Here is a 24,120-nt window from a genome sequence, read left to right as displayed (position 1 = left end):
GGAAAACATACCTGAGATAGCTGCTAATTATCATCATCAAGTGAGTTAGGTAGCAGAAAATGGTAAAACAATATTGGGTTTTGGTTTGTTTTAAGCCAAGTGGCAGAAATAGAACAATCAGACAGCGATATTGGAAGGAGGGGGAAAAAAGGATTTAATGTGACCAAATCTGCAAGTTAACTGTTGATCCTTATTCACAACCTCAAATTTTAGACTTCCCAAAAAATTATTTTATAGCATTTGAACTGTAGAATATATTTTTAATGAAGCTAAATAGAAATAATAAATGCCAGGCTCCTCCAAAACCGACTGTGAGCTCTCAGTCCCTATGTGCAGTTAGGAGTAGGTTGAAACTGGAAGTATTATAAGCATTCTAAAAACATGAATTGTTCTCTGGGGTAGTTATATGTTGTGATGGGTAAACTGAGAGGGGATTACCCACATCAAAGTACATTTCTTGTGAGGTTACTATCAGATAATTTAAGGATTTGGAATGGTTAAGTGTGGCAATATTTGCAATAAGGCAAAATATCACAGCAGCATTCTGTCACACTGGAGGATCTCAGGGTCCTCTTGTTGGAATAATAAAAATCCAGACTCAGATATTAGTTTTATGTCACCATAAAGTAGGGGATTGCAATGTCATGAAAATTCTATTCTAAAAAGTAAATAAATATGTAATTGTATTGAAAAGCAGAATAAACATTATTTCCAGTGGTATTTTTTTCCACTTTGCAAATAAAGCTCTGAGATTTCTGCAAATCAAAAATTTATGTCATACTCTGCTCTTTTTTCCCTGCAGGTTAGTTGCAAAGTGTCACAGTTCATCTACCTGTACCTGATGGGTTGCAACTACTTTTGGATGCTGTGTGAAGGCATTTACCTGCACACACTGATTGTGGTGGCTGTTTTTGCTGAGAAGCAGCACTTGATGTGGTATTACCTTCTTGGCTGGGGTATGTGATTTCACCTTGTGCATTTTCAGGTCAATGCAGCCTCTTCTTCCTTCAAACACCCCTACCTTTGCCTCTCTGAGCTGCAGCTTTGAGTGACCATGGCACACCCCAATTCTTTGTCTGTAGCATTTTAGCAAGCTTAGAAATATTAATGTAGGAAGTTGTGTGTACCTCTGCTGAGAGAGAAAGATTATGCATTTCTGCAGTCAGGAAGTGACTCCTCCTTTGTATAGAGAAAATAGTCTCCTATTACAAAAAAGATCTTAAGAAGTAATTATTCATTGTTCCTCACCTCAGAGATGTTTATTCAGGAGTGAATGTTTGTTTTCAGAGAAGTCTCGCCGTGCCGAGGGTGGAGGGTCAGAGCTGAGTTGGAGATGGCCGAGGATTTATTTTTCCAGCACTTCCATTTGACCTGTATTGTTCACTAAGCAAACACAGAACAGCTGTAACTGAACGTCTCGAGTAGTATCAGTATCAAAACCAACAAGCCAAGCCCACTCACCTCAGACAGTGCACAAGGGCTTGTTCACAAAGTGAAAGTGAAGGCTCTGGCAGCCTCCCTGCACTGGCACACCCAGCTCCACTGTGATGGGTACCTGGGCCACTGTCCCACTGCAGGCACAGCTGGAAGCTCACAGGTGCTCAGCAGCTCCTGAAGATCAGGCACCACCAGAGTGTCAAGGGTCCCAGATTACTAATTTGCTTATTCGTTTTAATTTTTTTTTTCCATTTGGCCTAATTTCCTGAGTCTAATTTCAAAGTTTTTTTTAAATACAACAAGGTGTTGATACTTCATCCTCATACCAGTGAGAACATGATCACCACTGTTAAAGCTGTGCTCATGCATGCAACCACCATTTTAATATTACCTTCCTATTTGCTGTAACTGCAGATTGCAGCCTGAAAAGCATCTGTTAATGAAGATCACTTGTTGTGTTCTAAAAAGTTGATTTGCTTTTCCTGTGTGTTGCTGTGGATTTCTTGGCAAGTCGGTGGGAATAAGGTTTCACACAGCCCTCAGAATGTTTAAATTGGTCCATGTTAGTTTATTTTCTCTGCAGGTATATAGTTTGGGTGAGGAGAAAATACAGAAGATTCCTACAAAACATACAAGTTTGCTTAGTTATTAACCAGTTTTTTACTAATGAAGAAAATGCTGGTTTTTTTCTCACAGGTTTTCCACTGATCCCTGCCTGTATACATGCTGTTGCAAGAAGCTTATATTATAATGACAAGTAAGTAGCTTCAGCTTGCTTTGCAAAATTTTTATATTTTCTTTAAGGAAAAAAACCCAACAAAGCTAATAAATGCCTTTTTTTTTTTCTTTTCCTGTTTGTTTTCTGTAGTTGTTGGATCAGCTCTGACACTCATCTGCTTTACATCATCCATGGCCCTATTTGTGCTGCTCTCTTGGTAAGCATTTTTTAAATAATATTTTTGTTTTCTTGTGTTTGTTTTTCTGGCTGCTCTTGATGAGCTTACAAAGGTAAGAGCCTTAAGCTAACATTTAGAGGTCACTGTCACTTGTGAGTCTGCTGCTTAACCCAGCAGGTGCCTCAGACACACAAGGTACAAGAAGTCTTGGCCTTATTAAGGATCTGTGCTTCTGGTCCTTGGAGAAACTCAGGGTTTGCAATGTTGATTATTATTCCACTTAAATGTTAGAGACAAAGAAGGACTAAACCTTTCCTGGAGTACTGGAAGGGAATTTAAAATCCTTCCTTTAGCTGAGAATGCCTCTCATGGCCAGACTAATTGCCAGGTGGACCTTGCTAGGAGCCTCACTGTGTCACTGAGCTGTGGCCAAGCAGCCACCAGACTGTCTGAGGTTCAGGGAGAGGGGCTTTGGGTGCCAGGACTGACTGTGGCTGGGAATATGGGATGGAGAGAAATCACAGCAGGTGATTGTGAGAGAACCAGTGCAAATGGTTCTGCCGGTACCTGAGGCAGGCCCTGTTCTGATACTAATTTGGCACTGTCTGCTTTGGCCCCGGGGTACTGCAGCTCCTCTGTTTCTGGAGTGCTCAGGAAATCTCAGAGCATGCTGTTCTGCCTGACACCCCAAGTCAGTGCCAGCTCTATTCAGTGTTCACTACTAAATGAAATTCTGGGTGTGAGTAACTGAGGACATTACTGCATAAAAATCAATCTTTTTGGTCAGTTGCACTAGGACTGGATTTACCCTATGGAATTCAGGCAGTGGGTTGTTGCTAAATAGAAATAGGTGTGCACTTAAACAACTATCATAATTAACATAATTAGCATAGAAGCATTCCATATGTGATTAGCCCCTGACTGTGTATGACAGTCATTTGTTTTATTGAAGCAGAAACCTTTCAAGCTGATCTGGCCAAACTCCTGGGTCCATGGCTGCTGACTTTGCTCCCCACTTTTCAGTTCACAAAAAGAAGTTGATTAGGAATAAAAAACCTATATGGAAATTCCTTCCTAACTTTATGGAAATAATTCTAGTTTCTGATCTACACTTTGCCCTTCAGTTAACTTGTTAATGAATACCTTTGGAGGGCATTCAGTGCATGGAGGATTCTCTCAGAAGACCATTGCATAAATCCTGGGATTCTTGTGAATCCCTTTTTCATTCACAGTGAAATTAACTAGTGAAATTAAATTTTGAAGACTGTGGTGATACCATGACACACCTGAGCCCCTCTGTCTAGGCAGCCAGAGCAATGCCCATGGAGTTATGGAGAGCTGTGACCCTTGGGGTGTGAATTATTGCCGGTAATCTCTTGTCCTGTCAGACAGGTCTGCTCTATCTGTTCATGTAAGGATCAGCTGTGTTCTAATCTGTAAACTTAGACCCAGTTCTAGATCCTTTCAGGTTTTATTCTCTCTGCTTTACACAGAAGATGAAACCTGTTTTCACAGAAAAGTATAGGGGTTTTGTGGTGGATTGTTGCTCCCATTGTTCTGGTGTCTAGTCACAGATACATCACTTAAGTAAAACTCTTTCAAGCTGAACAATAATTTGTATTAGAATTTGCTTAAATAGCAACGTAAAAATTTGTGCAAAAGCTATAAAAGACTGTACTATCTTCCATGAAGTGACCTCATTTTAGGATGTAAGGTCATTTTTTCAGCCTTCTAAGCAGTGACCTCCACAAAATCACACTGAAAGTGGCCAGACTCCTGTGGGATTCAAATGCTCTGGATCCATCCCAAATGACCAAGTCCCAAGGCCACATTCAGAATGTTCTTTGATTTTACTGGAGGCATAATAATCATCTCTGTGGGGTTGGTCTGGACAGAGTCTTTGTCCATCCTCTTTGCAATTTACAACTTTGTTCACCTGATATTCCTATATTTTTCATGACCGAACTAAAAGTGTTTCTCTTGTATTTTTCTTGCCTCAGTACAATGAGTAAATTTATTTGGAAATCATCTAGGAATAACAGATTAAACTGTACATCTTGCCTGTAATGTGAAAGTACTTTAAAGGAGTTGCTTTCCTTTCTGGAAGCAAAAACAAGATTTTTTTTTGTTTCAATTCAGAAAAGACAAGGCAGGGCTAAAGATGTTAGATTAAATGCATGTGTTTAGGCTTTGTGAACAGAACCCTCATTTGCTTAAGCAGCTTGCTTGCCAGATACAATTTCCACACTTTACTAAGCATGACCTGCTTTAGTAGACGTTTAAGCAACAACATTAAACTGCAAATTAGATAACGAGGGGGAAGACACTGTTTCTATTTGCAGGAGCAGATCTCAAAGAAAGTGAAGGGGACTGTCAAGTGGGTGCCAGGGAGAATTGGCAGAAACCAATGGGAATTTAACTCTTATACACCACTGAAAATCCTACAATTACATAAAGTTAAAAACAACGCTTCTTTTATGGTCCCTGTTGTTACGTAACTGTGGTCAGTTCTTCTGCCAAAGAAACAGGAGCAGACATAGGTTGCACTTTGATTGGAATTGTCTTCAACTGACCATTAAATTACAACTGTCTGCCTAAGCAATCACAATTAAAGAAACAGAGTGGGAATGAGACAGCAGAGGGTGGTGTTAGTTTGCATGCTAGACAAATATTGATCAAAATTGAGGGGGGAGGGAAAAGGAATTGGTTTGCACTTCAGTGAAACCAGTAGTGATTTCCATGTAAAGTGCCAATGCTCTTGTGGTTTTCTTTGTTTGGGTGCCACTGGATTACTTAGCTATGCCACTTTTTAAAATAATGTTGTCACAGGGATGTTCCTTTCTCCCTGCAATGATGTTATTTATTGGTGTTGCAGTCTGACAGACCACTGCAGATGCAAGTTCTGAGTGAAGGTGTGCTAGAACGAAGCTCAGGTGCTCTCCTGTCTTTCATGTCCTTGTGTTTAATGACTTTAAGCTGAACTCCGTCATAGGCTTAGGAGTTTAGAAGCTGAATGCTCAATTGTGTCCAAGCAGGCAAAGATATGGAGCTGAACAACTGTACTAAAAGCCAGGCAGTGCCTATCAACTCATATCTAAAAATATCTGAGTGCCTTGAGTGAGAATCACCTGTTTATATCCTCCTAGGAAGAATTGAAACAGAATTTAAACTACAAGGATTACTATACTAAGTGCAAACTCAGCATTGAGAAAAGTAGAAATATCAGGGACATGAGGAGAGTTTAACTGAAAAACTGCAGCCCCTACTGACTTAGGAACTCGGCTTTAGTTCACTGCCACTCTCAAGCCAGACCCTAAATGCTCCTGAGTTTCCAGTATAGGCAGCAACACAATTTTTTGTGTTAGGATTGCCTTCTCTGCCTTTGTTTCTATTTTTGCTCAGTTGCCTTGTTCAATTTTCAGGTTACTGTGGAGCTGTTGCTATTTCACTCTGTGTTCATTGTGCAGATAGCACAACAGAGCTCCTTTGGGCTTTTCCAAACCATCACAGTCAATTTGATGATAATGTGCATACGAGGAGTTCCACTGCCCTACTTTTGCTTAAATGCAAAAATCTACTCAGCACCTTACTTAAAACCAGGAGCTACTTTCATCACTTGAATTAAAAATTCAGTTCATCCCAACCTCGCTCTTATTTTCTGACAGAAGAGATATTCATCAAACTTGGTGCTACATACTTGTACTGACATTCATCCTGTTCTACTCAGCTCTGTCTTCTGCTTTGCCTCCTCCCTTTCTGCTATTTGCAAACTCTTTGCATGCTTAATTTTGTGCATTTTAGTTTTGGTGGGTGAAACAAATAGAAAAACTCTGTGCATATTGTAAAAGAAACAGCTCATTGGGTGCTGCTATTTATGCCTGGCTGCTGCAGCTTTCATCTTCAGTTAGCACTTAAGAACAGTGTTGTACGAATTGGCCACACTACCAAAACATGAGAGGACAGAAAACTCAGTGTTTGAGATGTGTTAATGTTGAACAAGTAGGTTTGAGAAGGATTAAATTTAGAAATGGAGGAAGGACTCATTGTCTGCATGTACTATAGGAAGTTGGATAGGGATCGTGGGCTACATAAAATCTAAATAAATCCCTCGAGAAAGAATCAGAAGACCTTGGCCGTTTAAACAAAGCTTAAAGGTAGCTGGAGGCTTCCAGGAGAACTTCATGCAGTAGTTTCCTATGTAAAACAGCTTCCTGTTAGAGTTATTTAAATAGCATGTAAGTAGAATATAAATAACATCCCATATCTGTAAAGGACCATGTTGCTATAATAGCACACAGCTATTTATTCTGAAAGCCTGAACTGACAGAGAGAATTCTGCCAGGGCTGTGGAGCGTGACAGCCATGGTCTGAAATGCCTTCCCTGCTTGCACTTGTGCTACAGCAAGACAGAGAATTCCTCCTAGACCAGGAATTCTGATGTGTTTTAGAAGGGATTTGTCTGTCTGCCTGCCAGCTTCTTCCCCTTCCCCCTTTTGTTGGCAAGGGCAGACAATCCTATGGAGGCAGAGATAGGAGCAAAGACAAAGCCTCTGTCCCTTCCATAGCAGCTCCCCAGAGCACCTCTGTCTGTCTGTGCCTGGGACAAGGGCAGGGACTGGCTGAGCTCCCAGGCTCTCATCTGCCTGCAGCTCCCACCAGGGGCTGCACAGGAGATGAGGGTGGGCTGGGATCATCCCCAGGGCTGCTGAGGCTCCGGTGCCTCATCCCTGGGGGGTGTCTGTGTGTATCCATACTCACACCTGTGTATCTGTTTTGTGCTTGTTCATAATGACAGTTGGGATTCTTTTTCCTGGTCAAACCTGGAAAAAAAAACAGAGATAGACCATTTCTAACAAAAGAAAGCCTTAGTAACTATGGAAATAAACAAGTTCAGTAGTGCAAGGGAGTGATATAGAGCATCATCTCAGTGCTTGCTCCATGGGCAGCTCTGCTGAAAGAGTAAAAGATCCAACCATTGGCTACTGTAAGAATGCCAAATCCAATGTTTGGCTAGAGGAATACAGCTCCTTGTAGCAGCATTTTGGTGATTTTTTAATTATTATTCTGATTTTACCTTCTCTATAAATTTACTGAATTCACATTTGAAAAATAAAAAGTAGCTTTTTGAAGAACCATATTTAAATGCAAGGAGGGAAAAGCATCATCCTTCTTTCTTGACCAACTTGAAAAGACTCAATCCTTCACCCATGCACTGTTACTGGCATCAGAGAGAAAGGTGTATGGGTTATTACCACTGGCAGGTACTTTGCTTAGAGAGTTTGAGGAATGGATGTGGATAGTGGAAGTTAGAGCCACATCTCACTTACTTTAAGGTGCTTTCAAAGATGTTTATCTGATATCTCTTGTATAATCACAGGGTGATTATACAAGCAGTGAGAGTTTGCGTTGTCTGGTTTCCAGTCTCACAAGTCAGTGTGTGGGATTATTTTCCAGACCTCTTTCTCAGTGTCATTTCCTTTTCCGACAGGTGAACCTTTTCTTCCTGCTGAACATCGTTCGTGTTCTCATAACCAAGCTGAAAGACACCCACAAGGCTGAGTCCAACCTGTACATGAAGGCAGTGAGAGCCACCCTGATTCTTGTCCCCCTCCTTGGCATCGAGTTTGTGCTGTTCCCGTGGCGACCCGAGGGCCGCATCGCCGAGGAGGTGTACGACTACGTCATGCACATCCTCATGCACTACCAGGTGGGAGCAGCACGCAGCCCTGCCTCCCCTCAGCTCAGAGCAGCTGGCATGGCAATCAAATAAAAGAGAAATGGTTGTGTTATTGCAGTTTTTAAAGTAGTCTTTGATTTCTCAGTACGCTGGATTTTCATGTATTTGCCTTCCAGTTTACAAAGGAAGGAAACATGGTGGCAGAAAGATGGCCCCATGTTTTTAGTGGTCTGTTTTTAGAAGTAGTTCATCGTGTTTAGATTTGTCCTGCATTTCTGTGCTATCTATATCTGAATTTTATCAGAAACCTTTAATTATCTCACACCTGAAATAGCCCATATGCATATGAATTAAAGCAAAATCTTTGGTTTTATTTTACAGGGTCTACTGGTGGCTACAATTTTCTGCTTCTTCAATGGCGAGGTAGAGTAACAGCTTTTACTATATCTATAATAATTTTTCTTTTTTTGTTTCAGCAATTGAGGAGGTGGTAGTATTTTCTTTTTAGTTTTTAATTTTATGTCTAAATTTGTGTAAATTAAAATAAGAAAGCAAAGTATCAGGATGCTAAGAGCAGAGCTTGGAAAGGACTGTGGGATCATTCACGGCACCATTAAGTGTGTTAGGACTGATTCTTGGGTGCTGACCTATTACACATTTGTCTTGATTAAGAAATTGAAGAAAGTTGTTACTTTGCTATAAAGTCCAGATAGATATCATAACACTGAAAAGCAGTTCAACACCCAGAAGGCTTTTTTGGTCTGGAAAAACTCAGAAGGTGTATTTGTCTGTGTTGGAAGCTGTACAGATGTTATCCTGGAGAATCACTGCTTGGTCCTTCTGTAGCAGGAACAGGACCACACTGCACAGGTGTTGCTGGGCTGGGGTATGGCTGTACCCCATGGCAGGGGGCTGGAATTAGATGGTCACTAAGGTTTCTTCCAACCAAACTCCCTCTATGAGTCTGGGATTGTTTTATGAGGCTCTCTGGGAAAATTTTAGGCTGAGGTTTGGAAAAGTGTTTTTTAGCACAAGTGAAAAGCAACAGTCAGACCTTAACAGCTTGGTGCACTTGTAGCAGGAATTTGTGTGGATCACAAGTACGTGTTTAAGGCACCATGATCAGCCAGTTCCAAGGACAGACCTCATTCTGAAATTAGAGGATTGTGCCAGGTGTCAGCAATAGATGGTATTGATCCTGTTGAAGCTAACAAGCTTTGCTGTTATTTTGGCTAGCTCAAGGTCCCTGGAGTGCACAGGGTGACTTTCATGTAGAAACTCTTGCCCCAGGCTGTAGAGAGTACACTTTCAGAGGCTTAGTGTCAGAGATCAAAGTAGTAGGAAGGCTAAAAAAATATATCTGAAATTGTTAATGTTGCTCTTGTTTGCAAAAAAAATCTCAGCAACCCCAAACAAATGAACAAAACTACCCCCACCAAAAAAACTAACTGGTAATTTGCCAACACTTTTGGCAGAGGAACAATCACAGTCCTATACTTATTCCTACACATCTGTTTGCTCATTTGTTCTACATTTAGTGTGGTTACAGTGTAGGATGTAAGCAGAAATTTGGGAGTAACCAGATGTTTTCCTCAGACTGAACCCTTAGGGTTTTTTATCAGATGTTCTAAAATGGTGTCAGTATGGTTCTATAGTGTTATTAGGCCGTAATTTTTACTCAAAGGTAAATATTTCACTAATGCTAGAATTGATTAGTGTAGATTGCCCTTCCTTCTCTTCCCAAGTCCAAAGCTGACAGAATTGCAATGAGACTACCATGGGCTTTGAAGGTTTATTTGTGTGTCTTTGTTGTGCATCCCCCCACCCAAATGCATGAGCCTCACTGATTTTTTTTTTTTTTTTTTGCCAAGAAGCCAGAAAAGATGAAGATAGGCTTTGTCTGGGGGAGGGGCTTTGATCTGATTTTACCATAGACTAGATGCAGGTTCAAGTCTCTACTCATACATTTATTTCAAAACAAGAACATCATTAAGTGTTCTGGATTGGATCTGATCACTCGCCCTCACTCTGCATTGTCATTTCACACACTTTTTCCCTTCTACAGAGCAGAAAGTTCAGGATGCCTTCACAATGCCATAGTATAGTTCAGAATGCCTTCTAAAAACAGCTATTTTGAAAAAAATAAGTTTGTTCTGCTCCAGCAGAAAATTGAGGAGGGGTGGAAAACCGTGAAATTTCTGCAGTTTTTATGAAAAAATACTGTCCACTTCTCAGTTCTATCTTCATCCTTGTGCTTCTTCCAAGGCTGTTTTTAATTTTAAATTATGATTGATTTTGGAATCTATTCCTGTTGCTGTTAATATTTCATTGTTACAAACTCATATTTTTTAACATATCCTATTCTGCTGTGTAAGAAAAACCAAACCTGAGTCATGCCCTTAATTCACCATGGGCTCATCAGTGGTAAAAGATGAGCTCTTCCACAACTCCTGCAAATGCTAATAAGTGAATCACTGCTTGAATATCTACTGGCAGAACAATATTTAAAGGAAGACGTAGGTATTTTAACATTTATTAATTTAGGAGTTCAGTTTTTAGACCATAGACCTTGACTAAGTTAAAAATATATGTCTGTATTTGCTCTCTAGAGAGTGGAAATTTATTCTTTTTAAACCATTTTTGGGTTCAGTGATCACTATTTGCTTTTTTAAAAATTATTTTCAGTAAACCTTGATCAAGAAAGGACTTAGTGCTTTATGAACAACTGTATCAGTAAGGAAATGCAAAGAGGGAGAATGTAGGTAGGGAAAAATGCCCAGCACAGAAAAAATGTCTTTCCTTTTTCTCCTTTTTCTCCTAAAAGGTTCCAGCCCCAGCAAGTGGGACTGCAGGCTGAGGGTATTAGCAATTAAAAAATGCTAAAAGCACTAGTTTCTTTCTAAGTCTTAGCCTGTTACTGTACATTTTAGTGTGTACCAGATATCAGCAGCTAAATCCTGTTCAAGCAAGACACTTACTGGCTAAAAAGTGAAAGGAAGTGATCTGCTAGGTTAGAACTTCAGTGAAGTTGAATTAAGAAGTGTAAGAAAAATAGCTGGTATGTGCTGCTGGCTGTAGCCAAGGAACATCTCCAGTTTGCTGAGCAGAGCAGCCAGGGATGGCCTGTCAAATCCAGTTCTTGCAGGCACTGCAGCTGCTGGCCACAGAGCTCCTCCAGCCAGGGTGGATGTGCAAGCCCTTCAGCTTGGATTCTCTGTGGCAGGGCTTCCCCAAGGACACTCAGCCAGTCTGCTCATGGGCCAGCAGCCCACAGTGAGATGCTCTCAACACATCAGGTTTGCCAGCTTCAGATGGCCTGGAGTGGCTTTTGGGGTCATACAGGCTGTGCTCAGAGGAGAAGCTTGTCCCAGATCTCTGATCAACCAGTAGGAAGATTCCTGTTGAAATTTTAATAGCAGATGCTGTAATGACCTACACGATCTGTGTAAACCTTGTGGGGTTTGTTTGCTTTTTTCCCTTCATTTCCCTTCTGCTCCATAGAAATGTTGCCATGAAGATCATATTCTCAGGTTTGCAAGGTTATACAATCTGTTGTACAATAGATGAGATAGATGAGGCTGTGTTGTGGTTTGGTTTGGTTTTTTTTTTTTCTCCTGGTTGGCTACTGAGCTGTTTAATTTGTCTGGTATCCAGCATCAAGCTACCAGTGTTATAGGGCTGTCTGGAAGGAGTCCTTCCTGCAAACTCATCAAATCCAGCCATTATTTAGTTATAAGGTGAGAAAGAAAGAGAGACTCTTCCAGCTGGGACCAGCATCTCTGTTAATGACTGAGAAACACAATTATATTATTACAATATTTTTTCATTAAATGCTTTCCTTAATATCCTTTCTTGAAACAAATTTACAAAGTTCTGCCCCTCCTGAGCTGAATTTACAGCTCTGTGTCACTGCTCAAAGCTGAGGAGAAAGTGGTAAAAGTTCTATTCTCACTTTGTGAGCAGACACACATGTTGTTAAACAGAGTGTAAGTGATTTTCCCCATTTTTTTCTATAAATGGTTGGAAGGTTAGAGAAGACTGAAAGCCTCTCACAACAGATGAAATGATACAAGACCCTCCAAGAAGAGACACACCAGCAGGACAGGGGTGCAGTCCTGATTCAGCAGTATGGAGAGGCTTTGGGAAGAATGCCAGGAATAGGGGCTCAGTCAGAAATGCATGGAGAGAGCATGATGGGCACTGGGGCAGGCAGAGAGGAAATGCTCTTTGCCCACGCAGGAAACCCTTTTATAGCTCTGTCCCTGGCATGGGGCAGTTGGACTGCTTTGCCCTGGCACTAGCCCCAAGACACTTGTCTTGCAGGGATGCTGGTGGCTCTCAGGAGCTATGGAATGCTTTAGGATTGGTTAACCAATGCTATTAACAAGCAAGAATAAGATGAACAGTTGTTACTGAAGGAACCAGGAGAAGTGTGAGAGAGGAGTGGAGTGTGTAATTTGGCAAGCCTAGTTAATCTCCCAGCTCTGCCAAGAGACTTCTTTGACCTTGTTAAGCCATTTAGTTCCAGTTGCTGGCATTTTCCCCACCTCCAGTCTGTCTTGTCTACAGTGAAAATTGCTCAATGTGTAATTTTTTGCATGTGTGTCTACATTCAAACTCTGAACTTATTGAAATAACTGACTGTGAAAGGAGAGCAAATATCACATAGCTTAGTGATGAACACAGATTGATTGATTCCAAACTAAATTCCAAGCTTCCCTCTTGGAAAAGCTGGAATTTTGAATATGCTCCTTGTCTTGGCTTTATGATAGATTACAGGAGATGGATTCAAATTGTGCAAAGACTTAAGGTTCTGTATTTGCTCTATTCTAAGGTTCTATGCAATACATATACTGATTAATCAAAAGCTTCCCATGCTGAAACCAGAACTCAGCCTTTAGGCTCTAAATAAGTACACAATTTTGATATGAAAAGCAGTAAGATCTGAAACTCAAAATTATTAAGATAATTGATTTCTCAGTGTTTGAAGATTTGTGTTTAGATGTTTGGAGTGGATTAGAAAGTTTTTATGAACAGTAAGAAAGCACTTCCTTTGCCCTAAAATGCTAATTTGTAATGTTAATTGGTTGATACTTCTTTCCTTACTCTAACATTTCCTTGTGAAGGATTTGAAAATAATGAAGTCCTCCTTTAAACAGAGGTTTCTGATACCAGACTGCAGGAAGTCTAAAAACTACATCCCTTTTCTTGTATTTATTTTTATTTTTCATGATTAAAGCCAGAGTAAAATTAGACAAAAGGAGCCATTGTGTGAGGGAAATGGAAAGCAAACATAAGCCCTGAAGACATATGGAAAATCCTAAAAATATTTACCCACAATATCAACAATTAACTGGGGCAGTCACTGTTCACTGGTTAGCAGATAGGACTGCTTTCTGTACAAAGTTTGACTGAAAAGGAAATTAAATATGCATGACCTGTAGGCAGTTTTTTTAAGGTAGAAAAATGTTTGAAAAAGCAACAACGGGAGCTGTTACCATTGTTAGCATTCCCCACTTGGCATCTGCCCTGAAAGACTAATTCTGTGGGAATTTCATGAATGTGACACTTCATGGCTCCACTCTGCACAGGTGTTTAACCATATTGGAGGGGAGGAAGGCCATGACAAACATCACATCCTTTCAGTGGAGACATGTAAACCAATGGGGCCTTCAGCTATTTTATCAGCTTTATTTTTAACTCTGCTAGAAATGTGGAGTTCAGGAATTTGTCCTTCTTGTCATTTGCTTAAGGTATGGTCAGAAATTGGGAAAGACTGACTTGTGACCAAAATCATGTAATGACTTGTGCCAAAAGACCGACTTGTGCTAAAATCATGTAATGATTACAGCAAATGTAAATTATGGTTTGTTGAGAGTAAATTAATTTAAAGATACTGAGGATATGGCCTTTTGAAACTAATGATGAAAAGAAATTACCTTTTTTACCTCTGTTTCCAGTCTGGATTGCAGAGTCCTATTATGGATTGCAGTTCCCAGGGGAGGAAGCAGAAAATTGTGTGGCTGCTGTTCCTCCTGTAACCTGTGCTTTGTCTGAGCAGCTAGTACACTACAATTGTAAAGTACCATTACTTCACACCAAATTTGCTGAAAAATTGTGCTTACCTAAGTGGTGAATAATTCAGAATGCCTCAAGTGCTAAATGGCATGTAGGTAGGTATCCTTGCCCAGGATTCCTGAGCCTTGCTGCCCCATTTGCTGAGACAAAGAACAAAGAGACAAACGACCAAGCCCCTGAGCCGTGGTTTACGTGCATTTTGCTTTGTGTGGGGGCACAGGTGCAGGCAGTGCTGAGGAGGCACTGGAACCAGTACAAGATCCAGTTTGAGCACAGCTTCAGCCACTCGGACGCCATGCGCACGGCCTCCTACACCGTGTCCACCATCAGCGACGTGCAGGGCTACGGCTACGGCCACGACTGCGCCAGCGAGCACCTCAACGGCAAGGGCTACCACGACATGGACAGTCTCAAGACTGAGAAGCTCTATGGCTGAGGGGCTGCCCCCTCTCCCATGCCTTGTGCCAATCCACAGCTGATCCAGTGACTTCATGGCCAGAAGATCTCAGCTACCTTGGGGTATGTTCTTCTCCTAAACCGACATGTTTCTCATGTGTATGTGTGTGTGTGTGTATACACACGTGCATATATACTGCTGTTTGTGTTTGTGTATCTATACAGTATGGACATCTGTGCATATATATCTATATATGTATGTGCATTTATACAAGGATAAAAACTTTGCCTCTTCAGTTTCTACTGTGTAGACAAAGTTGGCAAATTTTTGTACAAAGGGAATCAATGAAGGATTTCTTATTTTCTTGGAAGTTTGTATAAGACTGTGCTGTGTTGAAGCCACTTCTTTTGCCTATAGAATCTTAGAGTGTAAATACCGTACTCTGTTGTCTTAATTCAACCTAAAATAGAGCAAAGCAAAATGGTTTAAGTAGGTGCAATAATAGCAAGAAGTTTTCCAGGTTCTTTTTTTGGTCCAGTATTTATTTGGCTGTCAAAAATCCTGACAGGTAGTCTGAGGTAACAGATTCAAAGATAGATACTGCTGTTTTGGGTAAAGAGATTGATGTTTTGCTTTGGTTTGGCCAGTTTGTTTTCTTCCCACTGTTTTACACCAAGCACAGAGACACCACTTCCAGTGTGAGCCTTCATGTACTTCTGTACTGCAATGTACTATCTTGCACCAAGATTTGAGCAATTTTATTGAAGCTATTTCAGGATATTCAGAAGTATCTCCTTCTCCTGAATTGTATGGAAGTTTCTTCTGGATTTAACAAAGACAAGACTGATGAGGCCTCACTGCCAGAGAGCAAAGGAGTAACCTGAGTCACTGTAAGTCCCTCCAGACACTCGTAGTAACTGCAGCTGGTGGAACTTTACTGTATGCTTAAGGAATTTACTCAACTGGAGAAGATCATGTACAGAATTCCTTGTGGCATTGTTCTGATTTTATTTTTATGTATTTCTCTGGCCATATGCTTGATAACTTATTCCTTCATTCTTGGGGCAAAGTTTTGGTTAATTTTGTGGCTGTTTCTGCTGTCTGAGGTGAGTGTGCAAGACTGAACACAGTGCACATGTTATACTACCTTTTAAGCCAGTATAAGACTCAGACTAACCAAGCAAACTAATGTTAGTTATTCTCATTATCTGGAAAATCCAGTATAAGTTTTGTATTACAAAGGTTCAAAACTTTATGGATTGAGAATTTCGATATTATTTCAGATTGGTTGATTCTGAATTTCTATCTCAGTTAATTAGCTAAGAACAGTACTTTATCTGTTGTTTCTTTGGTTTGGCTGGTGCATAAAGGTCTCACTGAAAACTAGGAGGTTGTCAGGAAGGTCTTGAGAAAATGTATCTTTATAGAAACTTATATTTTTCTTAAATCTTTATGCTTTAAAGAAATAGTAGTTTTGTTAAGTGAAATGACAAAAATGCTCAAGAATGAGGGCATGAAACGAGGTGAGTTCACTGAAAATTAAAAATGTAAGAAAAAATTTTATACATTTCATTTGCAGATAAATCTACTTGAAAAACCAAAATTAGGCAGAAGAAAAAGTAGATGCTGGAACTGTAACAGACTGTTTTGCTAATGAACATATTTCTGATGGATGTAGTCCAGTCAAAAAATTGGAAGACAGTTCTTTCTGAGACCAGTTTGAAATAATTTTGCATACAAAATTATTGTATACAAGCCACCTTGACTTTGACATTTAAACATTTTTGTCAGTAGCTTTTCTCTATGCTTCAAAAGTGTCTAGGTAATTTTCAGTGTTTATTACTTTGTGACTTCATAAGGAGTTTAGTGCTTTGTACTTACAAAGAAAACATTAGGAGGACATGGCAAGGTCCTACCACTTGCACCTTTCTTTAGTTTTTTTTACAGTTCTTATGTCTGGAAATTGAACATAGGAAGTGTTTTATTAATGATAGCGTTTCACAATATAGAATTTCAGCTAGGATGCACAAATGAAGATTTCTCCTTTTCTGCAGAACTGGTTGGTCAGTTGATGGAGATGATTTGAAGAATCTGTTGGATTGTGTAGAGTAGTGTGAGATCTGGCAATCAGATGTCACGGTCTCAAATTTTAAGAATGACAGCAACACTGTCTACTACAACATGACTAGAGGTTATTTACAACTCTGCTTGCTGATCTTTGTAGTGTTACTTAACATTTGTGTCATGTTCTGAAGATATCAGTGGTGCAGAAGAGCCCAGTGTAGCAGCTTTACATTTGTGGGACCAGATCATCAGCTGGTATAAATCTGTCTTGAGTTCCCTTTGCACAATCTGCAGGTACCACTGAGATTCAAAGTCCAGACAGGTGTCTGTCCATTTCAATGTGCTGTAAACCATTTATGGCACATTACTAGACAATTATTTCATGGTACCTGGTGGATTGTTGCTGTAATTAACACAGAGATGTTGGTTTAGAGTGTGATACAGTATTAGACTTTAATTAAGCTTCAATTTCAGAGAGGCAGTTCAAATTTAACAGACTACAGATTTTGTCATTTAATATATATTTCTATTAGAGAAATGTGTAATTATAATTTACGAGGGAAAATTGGTTTTATTCAGAAAGAACCCTAATTCTAGGTGGACAATCACAGCTTCCTTCTAGGCACATGCCCCCCCATTTTCACTTTGGAAAAGAAATACAGCCAGCTGGCGGTGCAAGAAAATCTTTCTGGCTGTGAAGGGTCACAGGGTATAGCAGAGCTGTATTCCCCTCTCCTGCTGAGGTTAGATAATCTAATTTGCATTGGAAAATACCAATTCCTTATTTTGTCTTCCTACCTCACCTTTTTTCAGTTTCTACATAGCTAAGAGAAGGGTCTGATTCTTAAAATGTTTTTCTGTCACCATAAGTTAAAATCAAATTTTTATGCTGATTTCTCATGGCTCTCTTCTACTTTACAGAATGTTGTAGTCCATGGCTGTCTTCTCTGGGATGGAAGTAAAATCTCTTTTGGTAGGGCTGTGAGATTCCTTTGAACATGCAGATTATTATTTGTTTAGTACCTGTTATTATTTGCTGTTTCTTTTTTTTATTTAGTGAGGATTTATTGTATCAATCTACCGGGGCTACAGCAATAGTTGTCTTATATTTTTTATCTGTAACACCAGCATGTTATGATTCAATGAGAGAAAATGTCTATTTTTAATGCTACTGTCTTCAATTAATAAATGGCTGCATTGCAGGGTCCCTCAGTAGGTTTTTTAATGTTGGCATTTATATTATTCAGTTTTTCAGGGTGGTGATCTACAAGAGTATTTGGCTGTAGAAATGCTGCAACATGTACTCCTTTTGATGTCAAGAAACATTTGGGCTGGCAACCAGGCAACATTCATTTATTGTACTATGTAAATAAGATTAATAGAAGCTATGGCATTGTATTTATTGCTTACACTAAGAAGAAAATGGAAAAAATGTGAAGTTATTTTTTTGGATGTTTCATTTTCACCTTGTTCATATGAATCATGCATTTTAATTGCTGAGAAAAGTATTGTTTCTGATCAATAAAATATTACTCAATTTATTCATCTCTCTTGTGCTGTAATATAACAAAGCTGATCTAAATTGGCTTTCACAGATGTCTTAACTCTGTGCTAGTTAAATATTAACCCAGGGAGAAAGTAATTACATAGAGTTACTAACAATTGTTGTGCTTTTAAGTGTTTTTCAATACTTATATTTAATACTAGAGAGATGAATTTCTGCAGGAAGTTTGTACAGATAATATAAGATGACTGGACATAAAATTATTTACCTGAAAGTTTAATATTCCTATTTCTTGTCTTCTTAATCCACCTTTTAATAAAAAGTTGTTAATACTTACTTACATTAAGCCCAAATGTCTGTTTCATCAGGAACTAACAGCAGAGACTAAATTGGGTGTGTCTGTCTTCTTAATCTCCTCAGTTGAGGAGGAAGTAGATAAGCAAACCTGAACTCAAATAAAAAACCCAAGGAATATTGAACAACACCAGGGGATCTTAAATACTGGGTGTTAATAATGCTGTGTGCCTGTTATCCCTATTTAAAGAGCCAATATCCATCCAAGAAATGCACAATCTCCTGCCTCACTTCATGACTCCTTCCTGTAATTGCAGTAGGTTTTTCTGATTCTCAGTTCCTGGGACCAAATGTCAGGCAGTGGAAATTGTTACAGACTCTTAAGTCACGTCTGTTCCTTCAGTTCTCTACCAATATTCCCCCGTTACTGATTCTCTGTAGGTACAGAGTTAGAACTGGTCCATTTAACAATTATACAAGTAATTGTAGAGAAGAAGTAAATCCAAAAGTTTCTCCTTACATTTTTTTTGTAACTCACACACAGCAGTAGAAAAGGAACATAAATGACAGTTACAGTAGCATTTTCCAGTGCAGTATATGCAGGTTCCCAATAGCAATTAAAAAGCAAAATTAAACCCAGCATCCTAACTCCCTCAGACTAAACTGTGATCCTTGCACTTCCTATATAATTTTATAGGGGAAGCATAAGATATTCAAACAAACTTAGCAATATCCTATCAATATTGGCACAGAATCCAGTTCCACTCTCTGCAAGATACAAAGATTACTGCCTTTGAAAATATTCCAATTACTCCAATAGTGTTTCTTGCACATTCTTGTTGTGGCAGTCACCATTAAAGTCACAGTTCTAAACCAAAGTTTTAGCTTTTGAAAATGATCTGACTCTGAACGTCCATGTGCCAACAAAATACAAAATTCATTCTGAACTAGAGATCCATTCCAAAGTGAGTCTGACTGCAAGTGCAGCAGTGACAGACCCCTGTTTATAATTACAATTATCTATCAATCACCCTACAGCTGGAGCTCTTTAACATCTTTTAAACCATACTCCCTAAATGAACAATTCCAATTCATCCACATGGAGTTCATGCTTCATTTGAGGCAAATAACATACAAGATTCTTTTTTAATTAAACTCAGTTTTATCACTGCCCCCTAAATATTAAATATATTTTCAGCCACTGCTTCTAATGACTACTTCAAAGTTTTCTTCCCCTCAACAAGATTCACCACTCTAAATACAAACTCTTAGAAAGAGAAAAGATCATATGATTATTGCTAATTCCTTTGAAGCGTAACTACAAATACAAAAAAAATTAAAGCCAGTTTTCTGAAAAGTGCTTGCACACTATTGTTAATTCCTGACTTAAGATGAACGATCTTTCCTGGAAATTCAGATTTCACAATCGGTATCAAAATGAAAAATTGCCACAAGGGAAAAAGTGCCCAGAGGTACTGGTGCTGTCTGGAGAATCCAAGTTTTATTGGTGGATTCAGGCAATCTAAATTGAGTTCTTCCCTGTGAAGGAGCCAGGAGCAAACCCTTCTATACAGAGAACTGGTTTGGAGCCAGTGGGCCCTTGGCCAGTGCTTGGGGCAGAGTCCAGCAGGGAATCCCAAAGCTGTACAGCAAATACATAATCATAAGCCATGCACAAATTATCAAAGGAGAAAACAGGCTTGAACACAAGTATTCATGTATTTGTTTGGTTCCTTACCTTGATATTTGCAAATGAAAGGTGACAAATGTTTGCCTGTAGCAGAGAAACTCCTCCCAAAGGCTCTCCATGCACTGGACAGGGATCACTGTAAAGTGCTGGTGTCTGACACAGTGAAGTCCATAGACAGCTGTTCCATTTTGTTCCATTTATCTCCAGTACCTTTGCATCTAAATATTTAAGAAAACAAAATACTGGATAAGCAGGGAACAATATTTAGATGCTACAAAAAATAGCTTGCACTAAACAGTAATATCTATCTGAGAGTTAACACAATAAATATGGTGATGATAAAAAAACATTGCTAGGTATGAGGGCATTAGAGCAAAGGGGACAAAAAGCAGAATAAACTGTTCTGTGCCTATTTTTTTAATGTGGTATAAAAGTTTTCAAAGCAGAGCATTTCTGCCTTTCAAACCACATATTTATAGACTTAGAGAAATTATAATGACTTTGTCCCTTACACTGCCCTGGATGTAGACCTGAAACATCAGAGAAGAGCTAGGAACACACATACTCCATCCCATTTTCCTTAGCTAACCTTGAACAGGAGGCAGATACTGCACACTTAGTAGAGATCCCCAAAGTGCATTTGGCAGGGCGTCCTGGAGGGATCTGCAGCCACAGAGCAGGGCCCATACCTGACCTGTTCCTGTTCCTCACCAGCAACTCCCATCCTGGGATGCCAACTGCCCTCCAGCAGCTGTCCTCAAGCACTGGCTCCTTCTGGCATAGTTTGGGCAGATGATTGCAGTAAAAATTTCCTTACTCCAGGGTTTGCTTCCAGAGCCTGCAGGCATTCAGCCACCAGAGATACTTCAGGATCTGCAACAAGAAAATTCACAGCAAGAGCTCTCGGTCTGAGATGACCTGAAAATTCCTCAAGTTTATTATTTATTTATTTATACTATTTTACTATTTTTTTCACTATTTATTTTTACTAGTTTATTATTTATTTATACTATTCCATTGGGTTATAGCACAGTGCACTGACAATGCCTTGATTTTCATATTTCCAACCCTCTTACAAAAAGCATCTCCATTTAACATAACTGGGATGCTCTTTATCCAGATGATGCAATGGGCTTGCTGTAAGAATTTAGAAAGTTAGAATATCAATGCCTTCAAAATGCCTTCTTACAAAAAGCATCTCTATTTAACATAACCGGGATACTCTTTATCCAGATGATGCAAGATAATTACTTGCTACAAGAATTTAGAAAGTTAGAATATCAAGGCCTTCAAAATTTTCATAGCAAATACCTGTAGTACAACTAGTTAAATTTCAGATAAATTCAAGGTATGGACTCTGAGCCAAACAGTCCTTTCCAGTCCAAGTGTGTATTTGGTATGAGGTGTAAAAATTGTTTTCCTTTCCTTCTGTCAGTGGAAAATGACAGCAGCTATTTTTCATGTAAAACTAATTACCTCTTATTTTTCCCCACATGGACTTGTTTCTAACAGTCAGGAGTGCTCTAAATAGTCTTCTCTAGCTGTAATTAAAATGCTTATTAGAATGATCTGCAATTCATGTGTAAAAAATTCTGAGAGAAGAAGGTTCAATCAGGAAGCTTTCACAGAAATAATGAAAATATTGAAAGCAAAAATAGAAACATGCTAGTAGCAAAACTCTCTAAATGTGTTTTTGTTGCAGACAACAACAGCACTACTTATAATTATGTTTTCATTATATAATTATGTTTTCATTATATAATGGAAAAAGATTTTTATCTTTTAAGCCACATAAAGTGAGGGTTTTTTTAGAAGTACAAGCATTTAAAGTGGTAAAATATATTTTCTATTTAAATTCCAGCAAAAAATTTTGAGTTTTACACCTTACTGCCTGTCCCAGCACCTCAGGTCTCAGTATTTCTCCAGCACTGCCACGATTTTTATTATTTCAAATAAAATCTTCCTCACATTTCTTAGTATTCACCAAAGGCCAGGCCCCAGCAGTAATCTGTGTTCTGCAAGATGCTTTCCTTTCCACCAGCCGTCCCCAAAGATGGAAACTGGAGATGGAAACTGCTCCAGCCCAGCATCCTTTCCCAGCTGTGCAGGAGTAGTGCAGGGGGGCAGTCACCAGCACTCCCTGAGTTTCATGGCACAGGGATGAAGGAAGTGCAGCCTCAGAGAGCCTTTACCTCACTCATTTGCCAGGCAAAGTTGTTCTGGCACTGGGAGTAACTGGCATTGCTCCTTCCTGCAAGGAAGAATGCACAGAGCTGGCTTCTGGCTGGACTCTCCCTGCTGAGCTGACTTTCTCCTCAAGCACTCCTTGTTTTTGCCTTTTAGTGCTGCTGAAACAACTGATGGGAGCAGGAATCCCCAACAGTTCCTAATGCAGTGATGGCTGCAAATTGAAAGCCAGGCAAATCTAGGAATTTATCCTATTCCCAATGCAGCAGAAGCATAAAATAAATAAAGCATAGAATTACTGAAATACAGAGCACACTGAGAGCAAATAACACCAAGGTCATGGGCTCAATCCCTGGACAGACCATTCCCTTTAGAGTTGGACCCAATGGTCCTTGTGGGTCCCTTCCAGCCCAGAACATTCTGTGGCTCTGACCAGAGACAGCATTAGCATGCAAAGCTTATAGAGCAGTGTTACAAAAACAAACAAAACAAACCAACCAAACAAAAAAAAAGCACAAACTAAAGAGAAAGTGAATAAAAGAGATGCTTGTACAGAAGGGGACTGTCTCTGATTGAAGAATTCTAAAAACAGTCTCTCTTCTGTCCTTGTAAAAGAATTGCAGTTTAGAATAAAGACAAATTGCACACCCATCTAGTTGCAGACAATGCCCACTGGTTTTCCAGACACAGACATGCTGATGAGAGGAAAAAAAAAAAAAGTAAGCCTGAGGCTTCCTCCATTAGCAGCAGTGGACACAGCCCACTTAGCAGAGAGGAAGGGACAGCAACTCCACACATCTCTTTTACCTTCTCTTTTTTTAATTTCCCTTCTTTTATGCTCAACATGATATCATCTGGCCTTATCTACAGTGATTCTACACGATGAATTCCTTAGCCATCCAGCCCAGTTCCCAACAAAGAGTGCCAAGACAAAGAAATCATTCTTATTTTGTTAAAGCAAGACTTACTGTCTGAGGTATTTACTGTAGAATTAAATACTATCTCTTTTGTCTAGGCTAGATAGGAAAGTTCCCATAGACTTAAGTGGAGCAGTTTGGATAAGACATCCAGACCATCCTAACAGTCCTGAACTGAGCACGACCTTTTTAAAGGTTGAAAATTCTTTCTTAATAAAGTCTCCCTTGGTTGCATCTGAAAGCAGTAATCTATAGAATGATTAGGCTAGTAGTGGTTCCTTCTGAACTGCAACTAACTAAATTGCAGAGGAGTAGTGTGAGTTTGGGTTAAATACAGGTGGGTGTGCACCATTAAATAAATAAAACTTAAGAAGCAAATTTTCCCTGCTTGCTTCCACGACTCCTTGAACTAGCACTGTTATCATTTTCACAAACCAGCAGCATCCATGCAGTCTGCCCATGGAACACTTTTGGCATGTTCCATTCACCAGCTTCTTAAAAATTACTGGGAAGAAGAAAATTACTGTTTTTCTTAACAACCACAAGTGAAGTCAGCTGGTCAAATGCAGAATGAGTCAGAATCTGTGGTTTTTCCAACTCATTTTGCATTTGACCAGCTGACTCTCTGTTCATTCTAACTCTCCTGTATGGGCTCTGTCCATATCTTTGCTGAAGTCCTATACATTTCTTTTACAGCACTTATTTGAAGCAGCCTCTGAAAGTGCATTATCACCTACAGGCAGGAAAACCATCAGATTTTAAAATTCCTGATAGGGGTGTGTCCTCTAATCAAGGGCAAGGTAGCTGTGCACTCTGATGGACATGCTGTGCGTTTAGCAAGGAACACTTAGAGAATCAAAATTTCCTTCAAGTCTCAAATAATTGACATCTACAGGAGAATGTGAATTACAACAAAGAGAGAAAATATGCTCTGAAGTACATTAAAATACACAATGAAAGAATCACGTTAATGATGCCT

The 24,120-nt window shown here is 39.5% G+C and overlaps 1 protein-coding gene across 2 annotated transcripts in view; it reads left to right on the top strand.

The window, feature by feature from the left end:
- CALCRL (calcitonin receptor like receptor) overlaps nucleotides 1–18,090 on the top strand; it is a 62,952-nt gene extending 44,862 nt beyond the window's left edge. For both annotated transcript variants that reach the window (XM_066553714.1, XM_066553715.1), the window contains exons 8-13: nucleotides 803–956; nucleotides 2,134–2,194; nucleotides 2,306–2,372; nucleotides 7,822–8,040; nucleotides 8,392–8,433; nucleotides 14,309–18,090. In XM_066553714.1, coding sequence (XP_066409811.1) covers nucleotides 803–956; nucleotides 2,134–2,194; nucleotides 2,306–2,372; nucleotides 7,822–8,040; nucleotides 8,392–8,433; nucleotides 14,309–14,524 — 759 coding nt within the window. In that variant the 3' untranslated portion in view covers nucleotides 14,525–18,090. The remainder of the gene's footprint in view (nucleotides 1–802; nucleotides 957–2,133; nucleotides 2,195–2,305; nucleotides 2,373–7,821; nucleotides 8,041–8,391; nucleotides 8,434–14,308) is intronic.
- The last annotated feature ends 6,030 nt before the right edge of the window (nucleotides 18,091–24,120 follow it).

Source organism: Molothrus aeneus, chromosome 7 (genome assembly GCF_037042795.1).
Source record: "Molothrus aeneus isolate 106 chromosome 7, BPBGC_Maene_1.0, whole genome shotgun sequence".
Taxonomy (NCBI): Eukaryota; Metazoa; Chordata; class Aves; order Passeriformes; family Icteridae; genus Molothrus; species Molothrus aeneus.
This window is presented reverse-complemented; position numbering and strand designations above follow the sequence as displayed.